This window comes from Orcinus orca, chromosome 3 (assembly GCF_937001465.1).
Source record: "Orcinus orca chromosome 3, mOrcOrc1.1, whole genome shotgun sequence".
NCBI classification, from domain to species: domain Eukaryota; kingdom Metazoa; phylum Chordata; class Mammalia; order Artiodactyla; family Delphinidae; genus Orcinus; species Orcinus orca.
Window position 1 is genome coordinate 132,185,022 of NC_064561.1, and position 21,074 is coordinate 132,206,095.

General features: G+C 41.0%; 1 protein-coding gene across 9 annotated transcripts in view; it reads right to left on the bottom strand.

The window, feature by feature from the left end:
• MAST4 (microtubule associated serine/threonine kinase family member 4) overlaps positions 1-21,074 on the bottom strand; it is a 575,337-nt gene that overhangs the window by 291,066 nt on the left and 263,197 nt on the right. For 4 of the 9 annotated variants that reach the window (XM_049707889.1, XM_049707891.1, XM_049707893.1 and 1 more), the window contains exon 4: positions 3,113-3,187. The exons of the other annotated variants lie outside the window; for them this stretch is intronic. In XM_049707889.1, coding sequence (XP_049563846.1) covers positions 3,113-3,187 — 75 coding nt within the window. The remainder of the gene's footprint in view (positions 1-3,112; positions 3,188-21,074) is intronic. 9 annotated transcript variants of the gene reach the window in all.

A 21,074-nucleotide genomic window follows, 5' to 3' on the forward strand; every position in this document is an offset into this window, starting at 1 on the left:
ATATCAAATTGATTTTTATTTAACAGAAGCCTTTACCAGCTCCACAAATAACTGCTCTGTGGTCTTTGAACTATTATTCCTATTGCCCGTTTTCTTCATTCTTTGTTCATTTAATGTGTTACAGCATTCATACTGGGGGATAGACAGGTGAGCATATTCTCCAAACAAAAGACATTTTAGAAATTCCCAGTGGACAAGTTTAGCCAATCAGAGGTACATTACTTACCTTTGATTTCTCTCTAACTCTTTAACTCTTATTCAAATAAAACAGATTTAAAAGCTTGTTTTCCTATGCTCAAAGCACTTTCGAAGGCTTTCGAAGACTAAGATTGAAAAAATTCAGGCTAAAAAAAAAAAGCCAACTCCTTGAGCAGAAAATGAGCACCGTATTTCTGGTCCATATTTTCCCCCATAGCTTTAAAGTAAGTAATTCTGTTTTAAAAATTAACATCCGTTGAAGACACTGATAGAAGACCACCCAAAAATAATGCCTTGCAAGTCAAGAGAAAGGATGCCGTTTGTAGAGGGATTTTAGGATTGAGAAATGCTATTCAAAAATCTCAGACTAAACGGTGAAGTATCTAGTTATAAATAGCCTTGATGGGAAAGAAACATAATTCCATAATTTGACTAAGGGAACATTTAATAAACTCTCATTTAATAGAAGAGAAAACCTTGAGCAATGGGGGCTCAGTGATAAGTGGCTGCCCACGGCCATAGAGCTGGTTTATGACAAAGCCCAATGTACAACCCAGTCAAGGATATTCTTCCCGCCCCTCTGTATTGCTAATGGGAAACTGAGTATCTCTATTTGATCACACTTCTTTCCAGATTACAATGCCGACTCAACAAAATCAGTGTTCTCAAAAGATGTGGCAGCCGGTTTACTGTAAATTGTTACTGACCCAGGGTTTTTTTTTTTACTACAACTCAGATTATTGAGTTGAAGAAAATACAGTGCAGATTCTAAGCACCAATGTACTTATAACAAAAGGTCACTGGCTACACTGATGCATATTTCCATTTGCTATTTGTTGTCCAAGTAACCTATCCACACAAGAAATGTAGTTTCCCCCATCAGTTCCTAATATTAGGGAAAAAATTTAGGCCTTTCTCGAATTCCTAGTCCTGCAGTATTTGGGGGAGGAAAGGATTTGACCTTTAAAGCCTATTTGTTAACACTGGCTGAACCTATTCACACAGCACATTAAGGCACCAGACGTTTTCTTTAGAGCAGTTTAATGAGTTCCTCTAAGAGTGTGTCTAGAAAAAGAAGCCATGATTCTCACTCAAGACAAAATGGAACCACAAAAAGACTCAACAGAAGAAACGCAGCTCATTTACAGTGTAATATACAACTCTTTGCATGCGTGAGGCACAGGACTTCTGAAAATGCCAAGCAGAATGAAATGAACACAGGAAAAAAGAAAGAGGAGGAACAAAAGCACACGCTGAGTTGAGTCCTTAAACCAGAGGTACATGCTGGGTATAACAGTGGATTAACCACTCTATAAGCGGTTAAGCACATTAACAGTGTGCTTAACCACAGGATGTTTTAGTGCCTCGTTAATGAAAACCCTTCGGCGGGGTCTGAGAAGGACCTGCTGTACTCTGAGCTGTGCTCTCCTTTAGCAAGATTCACATAATGAATCCATTCACCTTATTCAGAGCTAGTTGATTTTTTTCCCTCACATCCTAACAGAACTTTCATAACTTCATCACAAGGGTCCTCACCCAAAGTGAGCTGTCTGGAGCTTGCGGGCGGGGGGCACCCCAGGTACTTAATAAACGTAACAAAAGGCTATGACATTTGGAGTCCACTTTCAAATACTACCACACATGCAGTGTGATATTATGTATTGGTTAAAATTATACCCTATACCCAGTCCGTAGCCCTGATCAGGATGGACTCCCCCTCCCCCAGGGTGGTCAACTAGCATTACATCAGAGGTATGTGCATCTCAGTCACACCCGAGATTTTGCTAATTGGCATACTGAAATGGGTTTCATTGCCGAAGTCAAAATCAGTGTTCTCAGGATGTTAGAAACGGGATTTCATTGTTGAAACTAGCGGTCTTTAAGGTAAGTGAATCGGCAAAGTCAATTTAGAGATATTCTCTGCCCTTGCATGAGCAGCGCGTAAGAATCTATGAAGGTCTGTAACTTGGACCCTTAGGACTGGCACCCGAGGCCCAACTGTTCAATGGCCTTATGTCCAGCAGCTGGGGCACGGAAGCCCCCATTGCATGATGCCCACCATAAAAATGAGAGAATCCTGCCTCCGGAAAGTTGTCAGGTCATCAACCTTAAGTGGAACCTTCCAATGAGATTTGGCTGGAGCACTTTATTAAAAGGCCTGAGAGCAGGGACTTCACTGAGTTTATAGGACAGGCACAATGCTTTGTGCCTGTTTGCCAGGAAATGTCTGTTTAATAAAAGTCTGTGTGCAGCAGAACTGGCCTGCGACTTACTTGCGCTGTGTGGGAACAGCAAATCCTTGCTCAAAACCTCAGCCACTTTTCTGTAGATCGTAAGAGTTGGGCATGACCAAAATGACTGAAGACTATTCTCAACGAATATATCACACCTGGAACTGCTGTGCTGGAGCCCACCCACACCAGCTTGGTAAATTTCCAGGAATTTTACAAGCCAGTTGTTAAATACAGTCATTAATTGATTAAAAATATCTAAACTTCCAATGAAATACATTATATTGAAAACAAAGGTAAGAGATACTCAAAATTGGTTCACTTCCTAATTTTCTGCTATATTTTAACTAGGATTTGTGTCAATTGGATCTGTATATGTTAGAGCTCCACTGGGCATCTCTTCTCGGCTCTGAAGTTGCTTTTGTCAAACTGCTGTTTGAAATTGGCCGCGGTGGGAGTATTTACACCACAGAAACCAGCAGGTGCTACTTATCAGGGTTTTGCTTGTTTTCAGGTCTGGTGATTCAATGCCAGAACTCCCTTGGTGTGAATGGCCTTTGATTAATAGAGAAGACTTTGCCTCCTCTAAAGCCTTCAAATACACCAGCATAAATAAAAACTCACAACACCCTTTTCCTCACAAGGACCACACCGCCATGCACCATGCGACAGGACACACTCACTTTTGAAGCAGCTGGGTCCACTAGTCTCTGGCGATGTCGGGCTGAGTTGAAATGGCTCTTCGGAGGCTGCCCTTCCTGACGGGGAATGGAAGATGGGGATGAACGAGGTGGGAGAGGACAAGGTGGGGCGTGGGATGATGGGAAAATGGTCGGAAAAGGGAGAGGGACAGCATTTAACGGCACTGTACTTGTCTGTTTCAGCTAAAATCCAACAATAAAAAGACATGACATGATTTTCCCCCACAAGACCACATGCCACGCGCAAGTCATTTTATTAAAAATAGCCTTGTATATGCATGTGTGTGATAAAGTCATGAACACAGCCCAGTATCACATTTCCCATCAAATCTGCACTTTCCTGTTACCTGATATTGCCCCTAATTGTATTTCAAGAATACTAAGGAAAACTGGAGCACGATTTCCCTGAACATGAAGTCAATCTTCCTAGAACAGCAGAAGGCAGTAAGGGGCATTCTTAGACTTGCCGCCCATTTGGATATCACCAAAAAGGCACGGAAATCACCGTCTTCCCCAAAACCAAGAAAACTCTCTTGCCTCAGAAGCGCCTCTCTTCTTCATCCTGGCAGAATTCCTGGTGTCTGGCAGCCACCAAAAACTCTGCCCCTGAATGCAGTTAAGTTTTATTGGATGGAACAGAGATTGAACATTAAGTTTATAACCTAACCTGTGTAGAAGGGTGGTCGTTTCCTTAGACAAACCCTTGTATATATATTGGACAAATGGATCAGGTAGAAAGACTTAACACCTCCCATCACTCATTCCATGTCAAACACACACACACACACACACACACACACACACACACAAACCCAAGCAACTGTATTTTAAAGGAAAAGTTTGGAATAGGGGCCCCCATGAATGGTAGAGTTTCACTTCTCCATCTTTCAAAGCTGGATAACAGTAAACAAGAATCTAAGAAGCAAGCACAATCCACTGTGAGCACTGACTTCAGGGATGGGGAGATGAAAGCAACAGAGAGACGGTCTCAGAAAACCCCTGGGCATAAAGCCCCGGGTCCATGTGAGCATCTACCTAGGGAGTGAAATATCTGTCAGATGAGTATTAGCATCTGCTCACAGAGGAGAGTGAAAAGACCTCTACTTAGGTAAAAATGCAATGTCTGTATTATAATACTTGAGAATTCTTTTCTTTTTTTCTTCTAAGAATAACAGCTCTGTTACTTTTAAGACATGGATCAATCACACCCACTTGAATTGCCAACAATCACTGCTTCGGTATCCAAAGTATAACGCTTACCTTTCAAACAGGAAATGTTATAAGTAGCAGATTGCACATCAGGATTATGTTTTTCCTACTAACTGCCCTGCCAACACGCATTCTTTCCCTACCCTCTTCTGAAAAAAATGCAAGGCAATAGTTTTAAATCTCGGTTGACCTAGAAAATGTACCAAAGCTTTGACAGCAGAAATTGTTCTCATTAATTCACTGAATGTTTGGCAAAACAAAACAAACAAAATTGAGTATGATTTCCCATTCAATAGAATCAATAGATTTTACATGAGAAATAGTTTTTTTAAATCAGATTATTTATTTAGCTTGATTTGAAGCCTCCTTTAAATTTAATGGTTTATCAGAAAGTTGTTTAACGCTTTTTCTCCTAAAAAAAAGTTATCAGATGTAAATAAATACTTATCCTCATTAATATGTCTGGAGAACTACCTGCCCTTATCAACCTCCCTATGGAATGATTACAACCAATTTAAGAGTTCCAGTGCACAGTGCCAGGCTCCCACTCATCAGGAAAAAAATTAATCTTGGCGTTAAATACACAATTACAGTCAATGTGCAAATTAACTAAATCCTGAGCCTGTGGTTTATTGCTTTTCTTCTGACTTCAAGGTGAAAAATGTTATATATTTTTTAATTAGCTAATTGCACCACGAACTCAGCAGGGGGCAGCTGTTGATATTAAACTGTGACTCTCAATCTTAAACTCCCGTTTTGTGAAAGGCTGGTTTAAAGAGGGCAAGCACATCCTTCAAGGGGAATGGAGGGGGCGGATGGGTTTTCAAAACCTGGTCTCCACTTAGTCTCATTTATTATGAAGTACACTGACGCTGTAACAATAGTCTGCTTGTGATGAACACAGAGGCCTATGAGATGATCAATATATTTACACAGATTCCAGTAATACATCTTAATAGAAACCAAAGAACAGCCTGGAGGATTAATGTCATTTTAATGAATTGCTTATGGAATAGAAATAAAGGGATTCTGATCAGCTCAGAGCAAGTTTTTCTCCATATGACTCATGTCTGAAATTCATCTTAATTTTCAAAAATAGTCACACCGTATTCTGTTGTTGACAAAAAAAGTTGGTGGTGGTCGGTGGCCTGTGTGTTCTACAGTTACTCAGGCTTTGTAGAAAGGTGGACATAGCTATGTCCTTGATAGGAACCTTTGAGAAGAATTTAATTCATTAGAAACTGGACATGTCACCTTCTTCACTTTAGGGAGACCTTCATTTAAAAGCTTTCCTTTCTTATTACAGGCCAGATTCCCTCATACAGCCAGGGAAGGTATCTGACCATAGCCAGCTCTATGAGTTCAATTGTGAAATATTTTACATTCTTTAAAAAGCAAACAGGGCCCTAAAAAATGGTATGGTAGGAAAGCAACATCCTTATATAACAAATTTGTATGTATAGCTTTCCATGTTCAAGAAAAACATTAAATTATATCTCTCAGGCCAACATTAAAGACAAAATTTGTGCCTTCATTTTCTTCCAAAATTCTTAGTCCCAAGAATCCATTTCTCCTCCTAAATGACAGCCTTCAGCCTCTGGTATCTGTCATTCCAGTCTAAGACATCAGTCTCCTGGTACCATTTACCTCCTGGCTAATGCCATCAACATCAGCAAAATAACAGATCGGACCTGGGTGGGCCCCAGGGGCTCTCAACTGAATGACTTATTTACATATGTAAATAGGGGCTCTTTACTACCAGGGGAGGGGGCAGAAGGAGGAGGGTTGGATTCCTCACCATTAGTTTGGTGGAAACAGAAGCACATTATGTTGCTTAGGTTAACTTATCAAAATCATTTGCTGTGATCACCACTAATAAAAGTAGCAGCCCTCAGTTATGTAAATAAACTACTGAAAGATGACAAAAGAAGTGTTGACATGTACATAACCTGGAAACTTAATGAGGCATATTTCACCTCCATGCTAAATGCTTTCATCAAGACTTCTCCTGTTAAGTAAGTCATTTTGGAAATTATAAACTTCCCTTAACACTGCAGATCATACTTTTTAAAGAAATTATTGTTCCTTAAACATTACAGATCTGATAGCGTAGTACTTTAGCCTCATTTGCATCACATAAACATATTTACAAGAATGTTCTGTGGAAAACAATATATCAGGTGTGAAATAATGGGTGCCCAGTGAATTCAGTGGCTGACATCAGATTATTTAAATGCTTAACTCTTTAAATCAGGTATAAGTGACTCTATGTCAAAATTAGAGCCACAAGGAAAATTTAAAACTAAGTGTATCTATAATTTTGGCATTAGTTCCATTATTTTTTTAAGAAATATATCATTAGACATTTCCAGCTAGATATTTTAATATAAGAAAAAAAATAGAAAAATCACATAATTGTTTCAAGGGCTCCTAGAGGACTTCTTAAAAATCCATTCAAAGGCGTTTTAATTCTGAAAAGAATCACATGCATTCTTGGATAAGAATAAGCATTTTTACCCAACTCTGAGACACCCTTTTGTCTGAATAAATATATTTCACTCCCAGTCGAAGCTCTTACTTAACACTATACTTAAGTACGTACAACAAAGCTACTGCAAACAGGTCCTGGTAACGGCACCCCTGCACATCAATAAAGCAATTTAGGATCACGCAAAGGCAAAATACTCCATGAAAATAAATGAACTGGAAGAATTCACAAGCTGCGGAGATCTAGCAATTACCAGGTGTATCAAAATAGGGATCAGACACCCAAATGAACATGGAAGAAATGTGTTAGAATACATTTTCGATGATGATATTATAGACTTCTAAAACAATGGAACAAATCCCACAGTAATTTATGAAAACCTTCATAATTAATAACCTTGTAAAGATGAAAGTACATCATGTTTTTCTTGTCTCTTTTCAGACCCAGGTTTTTCAACTTGGCTCAAGAGGAGAGTCATCAAAATAGGATAGGGGAAGGGATACTCCCACCTATGAAAGCAAACCCAGTGACTTTCTAACTTCTCACTGTGATGCTCATTGAGAAATACATTTTGCGTCATGAAACAATGCCTCCCAATACTACAAGCAATGCACTCTATTTTCTGATCTAGTTTAGTTCCTTTCTAAACAAACGCTGGTCTCTACTACTGAATTGATGATTTGACCTGCAGTTAAAAAACAGACCAAGGAAGAAGTGTTCTTCAAGGGTCATGAGGGGACTTCCCTGGAGGTCCAGTAGTTAAGACTCTGTGCTTCCACTGTAGGGGATGTGGGTTCTACTAAGACCCTGAAAGCCGAGGGGCATGGCCCCCCAAACAAGAGAAACTTTCATGAGATAGGACTCACCTAGTAACTCCTTACAAATGTTTTAGGCTGTGTCCTAAACTTCGGTCATTTATTTTTTCCCCATATCCATGTACTATGTGTGCTATTACATCCACTGCATATACTATTGATTTCTTAATTGCTTTCTTTAAAAAGATGACTCTGGATTTTAAAAACTTCTGTACTTCAATTTTTAATGATGGTTTAAGTAATAACACCTTGAAATCATGACTTGGTTGTGCTAGTTACATTTTGTTCTACTATATATTAAGAAAAATGCATTAAACGTTATATAAAAACATCTGTGTACTGACTAGGATCATCTGTGTGCAACCTGTAGTGTCCACGGCACCTCGGGTGGTAGCCGATAGGCATGAACAGCCCAGGCTCTGCAGTGTTTGTGGTGGGAAGAGGGGTGGTCACCATATATGACTCTGCCGTAACATCTCCCCCTTCAACGCCAACTGCCTACTCTGAGATGACAAACAGGGACTGTAAACTCACATGTCCCTGACCCAATTCTGGACGTTTGTCCCCCAGGTCTGCCCTCCTCGGTGTTCCTCATCTCCAGCAAAGGGCACCACCACTCACCCAATGACCTAGGAGTCACTGACCATCTTGTCCTTAAATTCAGTTCCCATGGGCCAAATATCAACCCCACGACCCCTATCCAACCAATCAGCAAGTCTTCCTGGTGTTAACTTCAAAATGTATTTCAAAATTCAACCTTTCTTACTTTTACCATTGTCAGTCTCATCCAAGCCATTTACCTGTATTTGGTTCCTAGGGCTGCTGGGACAAAATACCACAAATGGAGGGGCTGAAAAAACAGAAGCGTACTGTCTCCCAGTTCTGGAGGCTAGAAATCTAAAGTCAAAGTGTCAGCAAGGCTGGTTTCTCCTGAGGGCTGTGAGGGAAGGCTCTGCTCCAGGCCTCTCTCCTTGGCCTCTAGATGGCCACCCTCTTCCCACGTCTCTTAATAACACCTTTCTTCTCTGCGTGTCTGCCTCTGCGTCCAATCAGTTATATTGGATTAGGGACCACCTGAAAAACTTCCTTGTAACTTGATCACCAACTGTAAAGACCCAATGTCCAAATAAGGACACATTCTCAAGTAGAGGGGTTAGGACTTCAATATATTTGAGGGGAGACACAATTCAACCGATAACACCATCCCAGCCATCCAGACACCAGCAATAGGCTCCCATCCCCATTCGCTACTTTTGTCCTCCATAGAGGCTGTCTTTCCAACAGCAGACAAAGCCACCCTAATAAAATATATATGATATCACTTTTCTCCAAACTCTCCATACCTTTTCCTTCCACTCACACCAAGTCCTTCCAGGTCATGTAAAGCAGGGGTCCCCAACCCCCGGGCTGTGGACCGATACTGGCCGGAGGCCTGTTAGGAGCTGGGCTGCAGAGCAGGAGGTGAGTGAGCGAAGCTTCATCTGCCGTGCCCCACCGCTCCCCACCGCTCCCCATTGCTTGCATTACCGCCTGAACCCTAACCCCCACCCCGACCATGGAAAAACTGTCTTCCATGAAAGTGGTCCCTGCTGCCAAAAAGTTGGGGACTGCTGCTGTAAAGCCTCAGGCAACCTAGCCCTGTGCCTTTTCTGGATGCCAACGGCTCCCCCCAACCCCTCACTCACCCTGGCCACACTGGTCTTTGTGCTGTTCCTAGAGCCCTCCAAGCACCTTCCCAGGGTCCCCGAGAGTCCCTTCACTGGAAAACACTCCTTTTTTTTTTTTTTGTATTTTTGCAAAGTATGCCTATTTGCTCCACTCAGGAAACCTCACCTGTCCCCTCTTCAAAGAGGACTCCCCCCCCCCCATCACTCCATTTCCCCCTTGTCCTCCTTTACTTCCTAACAGTTATTACTGCCTGACGGTACATTGTATGTGTTTATCTTTTTTTCTATAAGCTCTATGAAGCCAGGAGCTTTGTCTCAATGGTTCTGGCATTTGGTGGATGCTGGAAAAATAATTTTAAATAATTATGAAACAAATAAATGAAGCATATGTATTTATATGATGCACCAGCTCATCCACAGGGTTCCTGCAGGAAACAGAGGGCACCCTCAGACCAGGCAGTTTGAGAAAATTCTCATAAGGGAATCACTTAGGAGTAGGGCTCCTTCACCTCCTTTAGGCCAGAAGAGGCAAAAGGGAGGGAGCTGCTTCTAGAACCTGAATCAGAGAGCTGGGTACAGAGGGTCACCTTCAGAAGAGCATTCCGCCAGCCTGGACTGATGCTGGGGAAGGGAGACAGAGAAAAATGACTTCCATCACTTGCTTTATTTCTCCCTCCTTTCCTCCAATCGCCTGCTCCCCCACTGGCCCAAACCCGATCGGACACCCAGAGGACAGAAGGGGGATGCAGGTCCCCAGAGGAGGGGAGTAGAGGGAGAGAGAAAGGAGGTGGGAGGGTGGAGAGGAAGGAAGAGAAAGGATGAAGAGTGGGGAAAGGGAGAGGGGGAGAGAGTGGGGAGAAGGGAGGGGACAGAGTTAGGGGAAGGGGAGAGTAGAGAGAAGAGGAGAGTAGGGGGAGGGGGAAAGTGGAGGGGAGCGGGAGGGAGAAAGGTGCGAAGTGATTTGGACATCAAAGAAAAGATAAGAGGTACCCACTCCATCACTGAGCACAAGTTAACAGCAGCAGCCACAGTGGCTACTCCCCTTCTATCTCCTCTTCCAAGTCCCAGTTTCTTCCACAGCATGTGCTGTTCCACCTTCAAAATGGCCCTTGCTGTACTGAATCTGGGGTGTGCATTAGCACTGAGCCCTGCGGACACACCTCTGGGAAGCCACACGGTACTTTTCTTATCTGGCTCTCGCTTCCCAGAAATGCTGAAAGGGTGAACCAGATATTATCTGTGAAGCACCACATATTTAATGACGGGGATTTTTCTCTCGTCAGGGTTTCACATTAATGTAATTTTGGTAGGTCTGCAGTCTCAAGTCAAAAGAAAACCCTGGGATTGGATTCCTGATGAAATTCTTGCTTTGAATTGAAATTTATTTCCCAACCCTGGCACATTTCAATTTGCCTTTTAAAGTTATTCAACATTAGGAAAGTAAAAAAGCTAGGCTGCATCTAATCCGCTAAGATTCCATGGAGAAGGGAGCTCTAGCAGTCTCTGAGGGGCGTCGGGAAAAGATCACCTGGGGGCCAGTCTCCTCCCCACCAGTCACTCAGCCTCTCTGGACCTCAGCATCCACATCGGTAATGAGGCACGATGCATTTGAGGGTTTGAAATTCCAAGACCCTCTCTGAAAGTTAGCTGCATGTTGTAAAGATCAAAAATATCCAGGATACCCTGGTGTGTTTTTTTTAACATCTTTATTGGAGTATAATTGCTTTACAATGACGCATTAGTTTCAGCTTTATAACAAAGTGAATCAGCTATACATATACATATATCCCCATATCTCCTCCCTCTTGCATCTCCCTCCCACCCTCCCTATCCCACCCCTCTAGGCGGTCACAAAGCACCGAGCTGATCTCCCTGTGCTATGCGGCTGCTTCCCACTAGCTATCTATTTTATGTTTGGTAGTGTATATATGTCCATGCCACTCTCTCGCTTTGTCACAGCTTACCCTTCCCCCTCCCCGTGTCCTCCAGTCCATTCTCTATGTCTGCGTCTTTATTCCTGTCCTGCCCCTAGGTTCTTCAGAACCATTTTTTTTAGATTCCATATATATGTGTTAGCATATGGTATTTGTTTTTCTCTTTCTGACTTACTTCACTCTGTATGACAGTCTCTAGGTCCATCCACATCACTACAAATAACTCAATTTCGTTTCTTTTTATGGCTGAGGAATATTCCTTTGTGTATATGTGTCACATCTTCTTTACAGGATACCCTGTTTTAAAAACATTCAATTACTGGAATCATGTCATAGTTCAAATTTCTTGCAGGCTTCGTAATGTGTGCGTTTTGGGAATCACAGTATTGACTTGCTATTTAGAAAATGTTTACGTTTACTGCCGTTTATAGAGAAATGTTTGGGTCTTCCGACTGCATTATAGCCGTCAGTCAATGATCCTTTGTTAGAGCATTTCAGAACATTACATATTGATTCAAATTAATGAATTTTATGTCGATGACTGGTTAACATATTTTACCATAGACAATAAGTTTATGGATGTAATTACTGACTTGAGCTCCAAAAACACAGCACAATTATACTGCAGCACATATGTCAACCCACTTAAGTCACTTCAATTTAGAAAAAAAATTTAATGATATCACATGCCACACTTTTTTTAATGAGAAAAATTACAAGATACCGAAATTAAGAGGACCAATTTTCCACAGGGAAATCTGGGAGAAAAATTTAAAGGTAAACCAATTTTCTGAAGGCAAAATAAAATTTTCAACATAGCTCTGAGTTGTACCCAAAGCAAATTATTGCTGGCAAGTAATATGGCTCTGATAATTAGACTTGATTGGGGTTTAAATTAAGCAGAGGGATGAACTAGACTCCTCAAAGCCATTCTGATTCGTTTCATCTGTTCTAGCAGCCATGGGGAGAATGGTCAGGGACCCAGGAAGGGGAAAGCAGCCTGGCTTTGCAGATGAGGGTGGTATACTGTTTAACTGATCTCTCTCCCTCATCTTGTAGCTGCTTATCAGAGATTCCTACGTGAAAGAGCTGAAGTGCCTACACACGTAGCCAGTCATAATTACAACACTGAATACCTGATACAACACTGCTAAACCATAACACAATGACAACCATGTGTTTTTTATTTTTAACCACAAGGCAGATCACTATAAATTCTTGGGTGGGGGGGGTTTATGGGTGAAAGGTCATCTTGTCACTCCTTCTCTTTAATAAGGCCCTGGATGCTTAGAAGACATAAACTTTTTAAACAGGTACAAAAAAAAGAAAGATCCTCATGTTCAGGTCACATTGCTATAATTCCATTTGCCACTCTTGAAACAAAGCCCACTTTTATCTGGAGAATGTAAAACATCGAATTTTGACTTCTCCACTAGCGTTTCCACTTGCTAGGCTTTGCCCTGTGGGGTGCATAGCATGTGTGGAAGGCACCTGATCATAGTGGAAAAGGTCCCAAAGACCCACAGATGTTTGCATCTGTAAAATGGGCAAAACAGCTGCCTCCACTGGAGTCCTTAGACTATGCAACAATTTTCCAAAGGGTATCTTTATCTTACCATCTATTTTTGATCAAATTCAAAGATAATTAGAAAGTAGTGATACTAAAGAGTGAATTAAATGCAGCCACTGGTTTTGGGGAAGCCGGGTGAAAGCTTGTCACTGAGTGCAATATCACATGAAATGAATGATTTAAGTACAAGTGGAAAAATATCTAATGGGAACAGCATGGTCCTTGAACATCTCACACTCTTCAAAGTGAACGACAGCAGTGGTGGCAGGGAGAAGGCTGTGCTACGTAAGGGCTCTTTCTTCTGGAAACCAGGACATGAGTGAGACTGTAAGTCACATGTTTATGGCTCCCTTAGAATTGTACTTTTAATACAGCAGTAAGGTTTTGGGTTTAGCAGGTATTTGCTCGTCCTTTACCAAATATCTCAGCATACTTGAGGTCACTGAATTAAAAAAGCCAAACTGATAAATCAGTGCTACCCTCAATACGTAGTTCAATATATCTTATTGTTGATGGATTACGACCAGTGAGAGATCCTTTGGGGTAGTGATTAAAAGCACAGACAGTGTGGCCACTCTTCCTGGATTTGAATTCCAGCCTCACTTCTTACCACCTCTGTGATATCAGCTACATTTCAAATCTCTTTATACCTTTATTTTCTCATTTGTAAAATGGGGACAGTAAAAATGCCCATTTCATAAAGCTGTAAGGAGGATTTAAGTGGTTAATACATGTAATATACAATAGAGTTGGGTCACAGGAAGTGCTATGTATAACTGTTAACTATTTAAAAACGTATATTCACAAAAATATTTATTCTCCTCTAAGGACCTTGCAATTTGATTTAGACAGTAAAGTATGCTACCCTAGTTTTTTGTTGTTGTTGCACGAGAAGAAAGGTTCACACTTAGAGAAGTGTTGCTCCTTACTGGAAATCACGGAATACCCCTGATTCCTCTAGGAGTGCTTTACGGTTAAGTATTTTTTCAAGGGTAAGTATTGTATTAAGGAGTTAAAGACAAAAGTCTTACAATGTTTCTTTAAATATCTGTTTCAGCTGCATAAGATTAGCACGTTTTTCTTGGCAAGGAACGCCTTTTCCTTTTTCTGCTGGAGTATTTTTTTTGTCAGCAGCCTTTCTTGTTTTTCTTCCCAAACGCTTCCTCTGCTTCTGTCTTTCTGTCGTCTGCCCTCATTCTATTCCCCATGCTTCAGCACTTCCCTCCCACCACTTCCCATCCTCTCACTTTAAAAAAAACAACTTTGTTCATTGATTGTTTAGCATGTTTCCTTCCTATTTTGCATTCCCCCAGGGGGCTGGGACAATCAGAGTGGAAGTGCACTGACAGCATGGGAAAGTCACTGTGTCACCATGGGTGGACGGCGCTTTTATAACGCAGTCAGGATACATGACAGAAGGGGTAACAAAACGCAGGGCCAGGTCTGTTCTGAGGCCGGCGATGAGGCCATCTGCTTCTAGTCTGTAGTCACTGCTCAGTTACTTTCACAGAGGTTAGCCCAAGATTTGCCTTGTAATGGGGTAACTGGAAGTACCTATTGTATGCTTCTGCTACGTGTGATTTCTTTCTGTGCGTCAGGGGATCTGAGTCATCAGTGATCCCACAAAGCCTGGAACTCCCGGGTCTAGGCTCCATTGCTGTGTTCATTCACAAATGTAGAAAATGCTCAAAATTCTCACACAATCAATTATATAGAGTTTATAACTAGAAGTGAAGTGGGTCAATGTTAGAGGTGCAAGAAATAAGCAGTTCCTGAGAGCCACCTGGATACCATTAATAACTAACCTTTATTAAGTGTTTCCCCATTCCAGTCATATGCTGGATTTGGGGAAGGATTTCTGCACCTGCATGTTCATTGCAGCATTATTTACAACAGCTAAGACATGGAAACAACCTCAGTGTCCACTGATGGATAAATGGATAAAGAAGATATATCTGCAAGGGAATACTATTCAGCCATAAAAAAGAAAGAAACCTTACCATCTGCAATAGCATGGATGGACTTGGAAGGCATTATGCTCACTGAAATAAGTCAGACAGAGAAAGACGAATACTGTATAACCTCACTTATATGTGGAATCTAAAAAATTGAACTCAAAGAAACAGAACAGAGTGGTGGTTGCCAGGGGCAGAGCGTGAGTGGTGGGCAAAATGGGTGCAGGTGGTCAGACGTACAAACTTCCAGTTGTAAGTCAGTCCTGGGGATGTGATGCACAGCATGGTGACTACAGTTAATAACACTATGTTGTATATTTGAAAGTGGCTAAGAGATTACATCTTAAAAGTTCTCATCACAGAAAAAAATCTATGACTGTGTGAGGAGATGAATGTTAACTGAACTTTTCGTGGTAATCATTTCACAACATATACATATATCAAACCAGTATGTTGTACAACTTAAACTAATGCAATGTATATGCTAATTAAAAAGAGAATAAATGTACAGAAAACACAGTTTAAAAAAAAAAGGATGAACAAGATCTATATGGTGAAAATTGTAAAATACTTCCATGGGCACAAATGCATACCAGAATTATAGGAGACATCTACTGTACATACATGGGAAGACTCAAATACTTCCCCAATTAATCTCAAGAGCCATTAGAATTCTAATCGAAATTCTAAGTATATTTGTTTTGGTGCACTTAGACAAATGATTTCTAAAATTCATTGAGAAGTCTAAATAGCCAAAAATATACAAATCAAGTCTGAATAAAAGAACAGGAAGAGGGGACTGGCCCTACAGAAGTTAAGATTTATTATAAAACTGCAGTAATTAAATCATGTGATATTCACAAGAGAATAAAGAGACTGGGGCAATTAGAGAACCCCAAAACAGATCCTTACACAGATGGGAAGGTAGCAAAAAATAGAGATAGAATAACAAACAGGAAGAAAAGATACACTAATTCAGTATGGTGAAAAATCACTTTCCACCTGGAAAAATAAACTTAATCCACACCACACACCACACTAAGAAAAAAAATAAGAAGAATGAGAAACTAAATGTCAAAACACAACTTTAAAAATTTTAGAAGAAAAAATGAAATCTAAGATATTTTTATGACCTATGAATAGGAACATATTTTCTAAACAGGTATGAAAAGCAAAACTCTTGTAAAAAGATTGATAAACTGGACTGTATCAAAACTTAAGCCTTCTGAATGATGTCATAAATTTTAAAGGAAGAGAGAGACTGAAATAAGATATTCCTACTACATAAAATATATAAATTAATAAAAAAAGGAAATAAAATAAAAACAATGGGCAAAGGATGTGACCCAACAAATTAGGTAAGATGAAACCAAATGGCCACTAGCCATAAAATGATACACGACCTCTTTAGTATAATGCAAAATAAAAGAGCAAAATAATCACTTTACACCCATCAGAATAGCAAAAATTTAAAAAGTCTTAAAATACCAGGTCCTGGAGAGTATGAGGGAAAGCAGCAGTCTGCTGTAGAAATGTTCAAGTGTAGAAGTTCAAAAGCTTTAGCAAAATGTTAGCAATATCTAATACACTGAAAATGTATTTCAATGTATTACATTGAAAATGTATTGTTGTCTACAATATAACCCAGGAATTCTGCTTCTTGGCACTTACCCTAAAATCCTTACACACAGGCAGCAAGAAATCCGTACATGAATTTCCACTGAAGCATTCTTATAATAGAAAAACAAAAAAACCAAAAAAACCCCTCAAAACAGCTAACATAGCTAACATGTCTGTTATTAAGGGAAAAGATAAAAGAAATTGTGGCATATCCATAAGATGAAATACTAGCCAGGATTTGAAATGAACGAATTAAATCTATTTGAATAAACATAAATATATTAAAAAAACAATTCTGAGTGGGGGGGGAAGTTGTAAAATATTTATGAGAGAATAAAAACACAGACTGGAAATATTCATACTAAAATTATGATGGGGTTGCTTCTGGGAGGGAGTGTGGGATAAGGGAACAAAGGCCTGGAGAGAAGTTTTCAGTCATACTTCTTTTATGTTTTAAGTTCTTTGTGGTTTTTTTTGCTTATTAAAATGTTCAATTGCTTTCATTAAAAACACTATTGGAAGGAAAATGACAAAATGTAAACATTTCTTAATTCTAGATGTCAGCTACAGAGGTGTGTGTTACGTCAATCTCTATATTTTTGGTATTTTATGAATTTTTCAAATTTTTTAAAAGACCACATTTAACAGCTGGCCATGTAACCATGTAACCACAACTCTTGTCTAGGTCAGTACTTCAAACAAGGACATTCCAATTTCATAAAAAGCACAATCAAAAGATCTTCCTCCAATAATATGGGCATAAGGGCTCTCCTTGTGCAAACGCACAGTACTAGATTCAAAATTAGATAAAAAGTAAATGAGATTTAACACCAGGAAGGCAATCAGTCAATATGTGTCTTCCTGATAAAGACAACGCACAGGAACTTCTAATCTCTTGCTCCAGACAGCACTGACATTGACTGGCACATGTGAGGGCAATTAAAAACTCTTCAAAACTGAGGTCAGCAGCTCACTTTTCCTTTTGTTCAAGTGGAAATAGTAAAGTAAAATAGTAAAGTAAAATAAATCTTCCAGAAACTACTGTACAAAAGGATTTATCCATCTACATCCCAGGGAGGGACCAAATAGGTCTTTGATCTCCCTCATTTTCCCACTTTGACCATCAAGGTCTAAGGTTCCACATGTGATCAGGCCGCCGTCCCCCTCTGCCAGTGTAGCAGACACCACGGGTGGTCTGCATCTCCTTCCTGAGGGCCCACCCCATTCTCCCTCCAACATCAGCCTCAGCTGCAGTGGGGACGCAGAGCAAGCTCAGACCAACCTGTTACTAATGGTGTCGCATCTTAAACACACCCATTCGGCATTTTTCTACTTCTGCCCCAGGCGTTCCTCAAGACCAAGGGAGCCTGCCAAGCCCAGAGTGAGGAGGGGTTAATTCCTCTGGGACAACCTTCAACCTAAGAGACTGAAGCCAGTGGTGGAGACGCTCCAGCTTCCTGTAGGAGTCCTTCCAATGGATGACTCTGGGGTGGTGCTCTTTCCATGCGTGTCTCAGGAGATCCCAGTGGAGTGACACCCCAGTACCCACTGCAGGGATCTCATATAGACTTTCCTTTCACATCCCACCTTTGCCCTCATTCCTGCTTCCTGAGATCACCTCTCAAACGACTTGCCTTCCAACCCATATTTCCAGCTCTGCTTTCAGGAAAACCCAAATTAAGAGAACAAATACCACCTAGTCCAGCTCTGAACGCAACTTTTCTAATTCATGGGTCCCATTATTTTCAAAATATTTACGTGCCAAACAGCTCACGTACTGCAATCACAAAATTAAACAGGACGAGGTCCCTGTCATTAAGGAACTCCATCTCATAAGGGAGAATTCACACAAATACACTTGGAATAAATGTGACATGAGCCAACGCCTATGTAAGAGGGAACCATGTTGTGAAGTAGGGGTGCCCACTTCTGCCTGGGGAGGTGCTCCCAGGACACCATCTGTTCCCACTTCTGACTCTGTGGGCAGCATCTAAAATGACTTCCAACCATTCTCAGCTCCTGGTATTCATTCCTTTTGCCATCTCCTCCCCTCCAGTGTGGGGCTCAGTGATTCAATTTGCAAGACTAGAATACGACCAAAGTGATAAGGTGTCACTTCCAAGATTAGGTCTCAGAAGACTACGACTTCTGTCTTGCTTTCACTTGCTCCCTCTGACGGAAGTGAGTTGCCATGTTGTGAGCTGCCTTACAGTGAGGCCAACGTAACAAGGAACAGAAGAGGGTCTCCGGACAATACCCAGTGAGGAACAGCGGCCCTGGCTCCAATGACATGCAAGGAGCTAAATCTTACCAACAACCACTTGAGTGACCTTGGAAGCAGCTGCTCCCCCAATCCAGCCTTGAGATGATGGCAGCTCCAGCCAATACCCTAGCAGCCTGATTTCAGCCTTGTCAGAGATCAAGAGCCAGATCACCCTGCCAAGCTGCTCCTGGACTCCTGACCCACAAAAACTGATACAATAAATGTTTGTTTGAAACAGCTACATGTGGAACTATTTGCTCTGCAGCCATGACCTACAAATGCATACACTAACCATGATTAAAAATCACCACCAGGGGCTTCCCTAGTGGCGCAGTGGTTGAGAGTCCGCCTGCCGATGCAGGGGACACGGGTTCGTGCCCCGGTCCGGGAAGATCCCACATGCCGCAGAGCAGCTAGGACCGTGAGCCATGGCTGCTGAGCCTGCGCGTCCGGAGCCTGTGTTCCACAACGGGAGAGGCCCCAATAGTGAGAGGCCTGCGTACCGCAAAAAAACAAAAAAACAAACAAACAAAAAATCACCACCAGGGGCTTCCCTAGTGGCGCAGTGGTTGAGAGTCTGCCTGCCGATGCAGGGGACACGGGTTTGTGCCCCGGCCCCGGAAGATCCCACATGCCGCGGAGCGGCTGGGCCCGTAAGCCATGGCCGCTGAGCCTGCGCGTCCGGAGCCTGTGCTCCGCAGCGGGAGAGGCCACGGCAGTGAGAGGACCGCGTACCGCAAAAAAAAAAAAAAAAAAAAATCACCACCAGTATGGATATAGTCTTGACAGACCATATCTGATGCCTAATTCTTGTTCTTTTATATATTCATTCAATAAGCAAATACTATGTGCTGGGCAGTGTGGACACAAAAGTTAACTTAAAAAAGACACTGTCGATGCATTCTTGGAAAAGGCAAGCTTGCAAAATTTGTAGCAAACCTCTTTATGCAACTTCACTAACCTAAACTATGACTTTTTATAAATGTTTAATTTCTGCTGACTGCTGGTGTAAATCTATAATTAAGTGTCTTTGCTATGTTAATACACTTCGTGTTCAATGCAAGATACCTAAAGGTATGTTCCATCTGCTCAAAACATGTTATATATTTAGAAAAGAATTCTGATTTTCTTCTGCACAAAAATCCTTAACAGGAATTATGCCTTTTCCTTCCATTCATTCAAAAAAAAAAAAAAAAAACTACTCCCACAGGCAGAAAACTCACTAAGCAGTGAGCGGGAAACATTTATATCCAAACGTTCTGTTGTATTTTCCAAATCAACTACTCGGAAGGCTACATTCTCCTCTTACTCTCTGATGAGACTCAGTAACCACTCTGCAAACCCAGGAGAAACACGTAAACATTACTGAACAATATTACTTATGTGAGACTTCCATCTTTTGTGACAGAACTTTTCCTTTTCACGTGATACTAACTAGAAAAAAACAAACTGATAAAAAAAATAAGAGCATTCTCTCGCTCATTCATAAAATATTTCTTTAGTCCTATTTGTTTTAAAAAATACCATCGGCTTTCCCACAACATCACAAACAGCTCTGGGAATAAGCAGAAAAATATAAGAGGAAATGATTTTTCAGTGAAGAATTTAAACATACACAGACACACTTGGATCTATCAAACACACACAACTAAAATAATTACAAATTCCAGGTAGGTCTCTTAGTGTGTTAACTAAATCATCACACTGGTTGTGCCCCCTTTTTCAACATGCTCTCTTCTCTTCCCATTCGTACAATCCTCTTCAGCCAGCCATGGCCTGAGCAAAGGTTAACTTTCATCAGAAGCAATTCCTTGACTCTCCACCAGTGGCATAGGGCCATGAACCAAAGAATTTAAAAACCAGAAAAGAGTGGGGGGAAAAGTCATAAAAGAACTTGAGATATATTAAGCATCCTCTCTTAGACTAGCTTTGGGCTTCAACAGGGTCTGCCCCCACTATGACATTCTTAAGAAGAGTATGTCATCCAAGTTCGTTTTCCAGTTTCAAATGAGGTGATACTGTAATCTTCATCTCATCATGTTTTCCACACACCCCTTTCTTTACTGATCAAAAGGAATGCAAGTGGGAAGTCTATTTAGGCAGGGAAAATAGTTTACATTTTGTTAGGGTATCCTTTGAAAAGGATAGTTAACCTGTATCTCTGAGACTTGTAAGCGTGCTGCACATGATTGAGCGTTGCAGATTTGCACTGAGATATTTTCCATACAAAAGATTTTCCTGTGTTTCTAATTTTGGGGAAAAAAGGTAGCAAAATCCATGAATTTCAACTATGCAAAATGTCTTTCGACCAACCCCTCCCCCCAAATCACTTTGAAGTAAAAAAGGACCAGACCATGGTATAGGGGAAAAGTATAAATTATGAAGCAAAGAAACACAGGTTTGTATCCACATAAACAAGCCCT